Source organism: Monodelphis domestica, chromosome 6, assembly GCF_027887165.1.
Source record: "Monodelphis domestica isolate mMonDom1 chromosome 6, mMonDom1.pri, whole genome shotgun sequence".
In the NCBI taxonomy this organism is placed as follows: Eukaryota; Metazoa; Chordata; class Mammalia; order Didelphimorphia; family Didelphidae; genus Monodelphis; species Monodelphis domestica.
In genome coordinates this window covers 109854600-109858762 of record NC_077232.1, presented here as the reverse complement: position 1 = coordinate 109858762, position 4163 = coordinate 109854600, and the positions used below count along the sequence as shown (strand labels likewise).

Here is a 4163-nt window from a genome sequence, read left to right as displayed (position 1 = left end):
CTGAAAGCAAAAGGATTAGACAAGATGAAGGCTCATCTAGCACATGCTGGGAATCAATTAGGGAAGGAAAATGGAAATCAGGAAGTATTATGGAATGAGAAGGGAAAGTAAGGATGAATGGTGTCACTGAAACTATCAACACAAATATATTCATCTTGGGCTCATAACATTAAGAGCCAGTAAACTTTTGAGATCTGCCATCAGGGATTTATTTTTTTAATGAGTAGGAGGGAAGCTATTGAATGTTATGTCCAAAGAAGAAGAAAAAATAGGAAGAGGTTCTTTTGAAGCATTTTCTCAATGTACAGGAAAGATCAGAAGGAAGTTCTGAAGGACAGGTAGACAAAACAACGTTAAAACTGGCCTTTTAAAAGAAACTAAGATGGGTTTTTTAGTGATTTGTAATTTTTCACTATTCCTTTTTGTTCTTGGTGTATGGAAGCATTTCTGGTTATTTAACAAATTCAGATTAATAAAAATGAATTTATTTTTTAAATAAATGAATTTAAGAGCCAGGAGGGACTTAAAACAGTCATCTAGTCCATTCCCTTCAGTTTTGCTAGAATACCAAGCAACAGTTGATGGATAGATGTTATTAGTGACCTCGTAGGTACTGGACACAGTGTCAGGAAGACTTAGGCAAGAACCTGCCTTTGCCTCAGTTTGCTCATTTGTAAAGACAACAACAGAGCCCTTAATTCACAAAGTTATTCTGGATATCAAATAAGATCATTATGGAAAGTGCTTTGGGAACCTTAATGCACTCTATGAATTGGAGTGCTCATATATAGGATGTAACGAATAGAACAATGCACATGTGAGTTTGAAGACCTAGATACTCTGTAATTAAGCAAGCATTCATTAAGTGCCTCCTGTATGAAGGGAATATTGGGCAGTTCAGTGGTACAGCGTATAAATATTAGGTCTGGAGGCAGGAGGATCTGATTTCCAATCTGTCCTGAGACACTGGTTGTGAGACCCTGAGCAAGTCACTTGACCCTCTTGGCTTCCATTCCCTCGTTTGTAAAATGATCTGGAGAATTAAATGGCAAATCATTCCAGGACCTTTGACAAGAAAATGCCCAGATGAGATCAGAAACAGAAATGACTGAAAAACAACAAATATGCAAGGCATCATGTTAGAGATAGAGAAAGGAAAAGTACCTGTCCCAAACAAACTCGCACTCTGCTCCTTTGAATTCTGGTTATGCCGCTTATTACCTGCATGACTGTGTTCTTTACCAAAATGCATTTTTTTTCTACAAAATTATGACTACAGGATTTCAAAGATCTCTTCCATCTTTAAGTCCTATGAAAATTGGCCTATTTGCAAATAGACATGCAGAAATGAAGCAAATGCAACAAATAGCTCAATTCCTAGCTTACAAACAGAACAAAGTTGATATTTAAAGCCATTTTTACCCAGTTCGAAAACAGTGATTTCAAAAACAATTTAGTTGATTAAAGGCATCATCCTGAATGCAATTAAGTGACTGAGTAAAAAATAATTAAATAAAAAAATTGTTGCATTCCAGAACCAGACACTTTTAATATAACTGCTTTTAAAATCAGTTTTAGAATTCTTTCTTTTACAAAATTAATTTTACAAAAATTGTCTCATCATGCTTTGAATCAAATTCTACTTCTCACCCTACCTAACATACTCCTTTGTCACGTGTCTCCAACTCGTAGCCATTATCTGGCCCGTCCATAGACCAACAGATCCAATTGGCCTCCTTTGCCAGGAAGAGAAGGAGAGGAAGAGAAGACAGGATAATACTAAGGTAAAAGTCACTCAGGAGAAGGTTAAGGGCACCAACATCATGCCCTCATCAAGGCTGCAAATCTCAAACTTGACCACTGCTTTCTCTTTGCCTTCCATGTGGTCACTCTTGAATCCTTCTGCAGGATCTTTTCTATTCTTTCCATCATTTCCATTCCTAGTGACACCATTAGAGCTTCATTTTTTGTCACCTGCACTTGTAGTATTGTAGAAAATGATGGTATTTTCCTTCTGATTAGTATTATTTATGTTACCTTGGGTAAGTCACTTAATCACAATGTCCTCATCTATAAAAATGAAGGAAGACTGGACTGGATGATTTCTGAAGTCTCTTTTAGCTTTAGATCTATAATCATATAACTATTTCAAAAGCCTCCTTCTGGCTGGTCCCTTAGATGTAATGCATCACACACACACACACACACACACACACACACACACACACAAACACACACACACACACACACACACAAACACATTTCTTGAATCAAATCTCTGATAACATGCTACCCTTAATTCTAACACTTGCCTTCCTGGTACTTTAAGGATAAGAACTAAAATCTTTTTTTCAGTGTTCAAGGCCCTCTAGAACTTGATCATTTGCCTTTTCAAAGGTTACCTCCCATGGCTTAAAGGAGATGGTGTCTATTAAAGTACTATTATCATTATCAATAAGATTATTTTGCTATTCTGTACTTCCTGTTGTGTTTGTTTAATCTAATTTCATTTATAGCTATTGGGATGGATTCATTTATTTTTAAATAAAACCCCTACCTTCCATCTTGGAATAAATACTTGATTACAAAGCATGAAGGGTAAGGACTAGGCAATGGGAATTAAGTTCAATTGTGTACCCAGGATCTCCTGTCTCTAGGCCTGGCTTTCAATTCACTGAGCCACCTACCTACACTGCAGGAGATAGGTTTAAACATCCAGTCCACATAGATGTCCCAATCTATTAATTCCACATTTGACTCTTAATAGACATTCCAATAAGTTTGAAAAATTATTGTACCAGCACCAACTATTCAAACGAAACTGCTCTTCAAAGGTACTCATTGATGTTACATATCCCTGGGACCTATGTTCCATTTCTTCTCCCTCTCAGAATGCTTTTCCTCCTGCTCTCTGTCCAAATAGATCCTAAACATCCTTCCAGGAACAGGCTTCTCTTCTCTCTATGAAACCAACCTTCATCTCTCCTCTCAACATGAATCATTGATCTATGCCAGTCATCTACCAAGGGACAGAGCTCAGACTCAATGTCAGGTCTTCTGACATCAAAGTCAAAAAGCACTTCTTACACTATCACCTTTTTGTGACTGATAGGAGGGAACAAGGCAGGGGATGGGGAGCTTAGACTGTTCACCATCTGAAATTGTTTAATTATTGAAACAAGGTAGAGATATCTGGTCACTCCTGAGGAAACACAGCTTCTGAGAATAGGTAGGAACACTGCTCTAGTCCACTGGTCACTACTCTGAGGCAGGTGTGACCTCAGGAGTAATAAATGTGATATGAAGCATCTGATCAGAAATAAACCAGGGTGTTACATAAAGGAGGATTTAGTAGTAGGTTAAGAACAGAGAGTTTAATGGAAAGAGGTAACAAGTTACAACTGTGCATCCTGACCTGAAGTGACTTTTTAAAAGTACGTGGAGGGCTAGCTAATGCAGCCAAGATGGCAGTGGTGGTGCTGCCGACGTTGGAGCCCAAGGTTAAAGAGTAAGCTCTCTCGAGGCTGATCACACGAAAGCCTGAGGAAAAAAAAAGACATTGGATTCCTTCCTGGATGGGAATGATTGTGTTTGGCAGACCAGATGTAAAAATGGAGACAGGAGCATGTAATAAGGAAAACAGGCAGAAAGGGAAGACTTACCAACTAGAGGAGTGATTGTAGAGATGAACACGGAACTACTCTGCACAACAATGGTCAACACGGCTCCAACAAGAATGGCAATGTAGCCTGCCAACCAAGTCAATGGGAAGGGAAAATCTGGGAAATAGAAGTAAAGGAATAGAAGAAAAACGCACCACTTCTATAAATGTTCTGATCAATGTTGCACTCATACAGAAATAAAAAGTTCATTCTAAAATGTCTAGCCCAAACAGTTCCTGAGACAATTAAAAATAGTAAAGAGTTTCCTTGGGTGTCTCAGGAGTTCCCAGCCAAACTCCTAGAAAGGACTTTTATACTCCTCTTTGCACAAAAGAAATAATGTTTGTACAAAGCACCTAACACAGTGCCCAACACCTGGTTGTCATAGTACAGATACTTATCCCAATCCTCATGCCCATTGTTTACACAGCTAGGTAGATCCAAGATCAATTCAAAATGTCCCCCTTCTGAACCTCAACTTCCTTGTCTGTGTGTAGATGG

General features: G+C 38.4%; 1 protein-coding gene across 3 annotated transcripts in view; it reads right to left on the bottom strand.

Moving 5' to 3' along the window:
• The window catches only part of LOC100012594 (sodium-dependent phosphate transport protein 2B-like), a 70829-nt gene that overhangs the window by 26489 nt on the left and 40177 nt on the right, over positions 1-4163 (bottom strand). For all 3 annotated transcript variants that reach the window (XM_007496610.3, XM_056802484.1, XM_056802485.1), the window contains 2 exons: positions 3663-3779; positions 3416-3540 (listed from right to left, as the gene is read on the bottom strand). In XM_007496610.3, coding sequence (XP_007496672.1) covers positions 3416-3540; positions 3663-3779 — 242 coding nt within the window. The remainder of the gene's footprint in view (positions 1-3415; positions 3541-3662; positions 3780-4163) is intronic.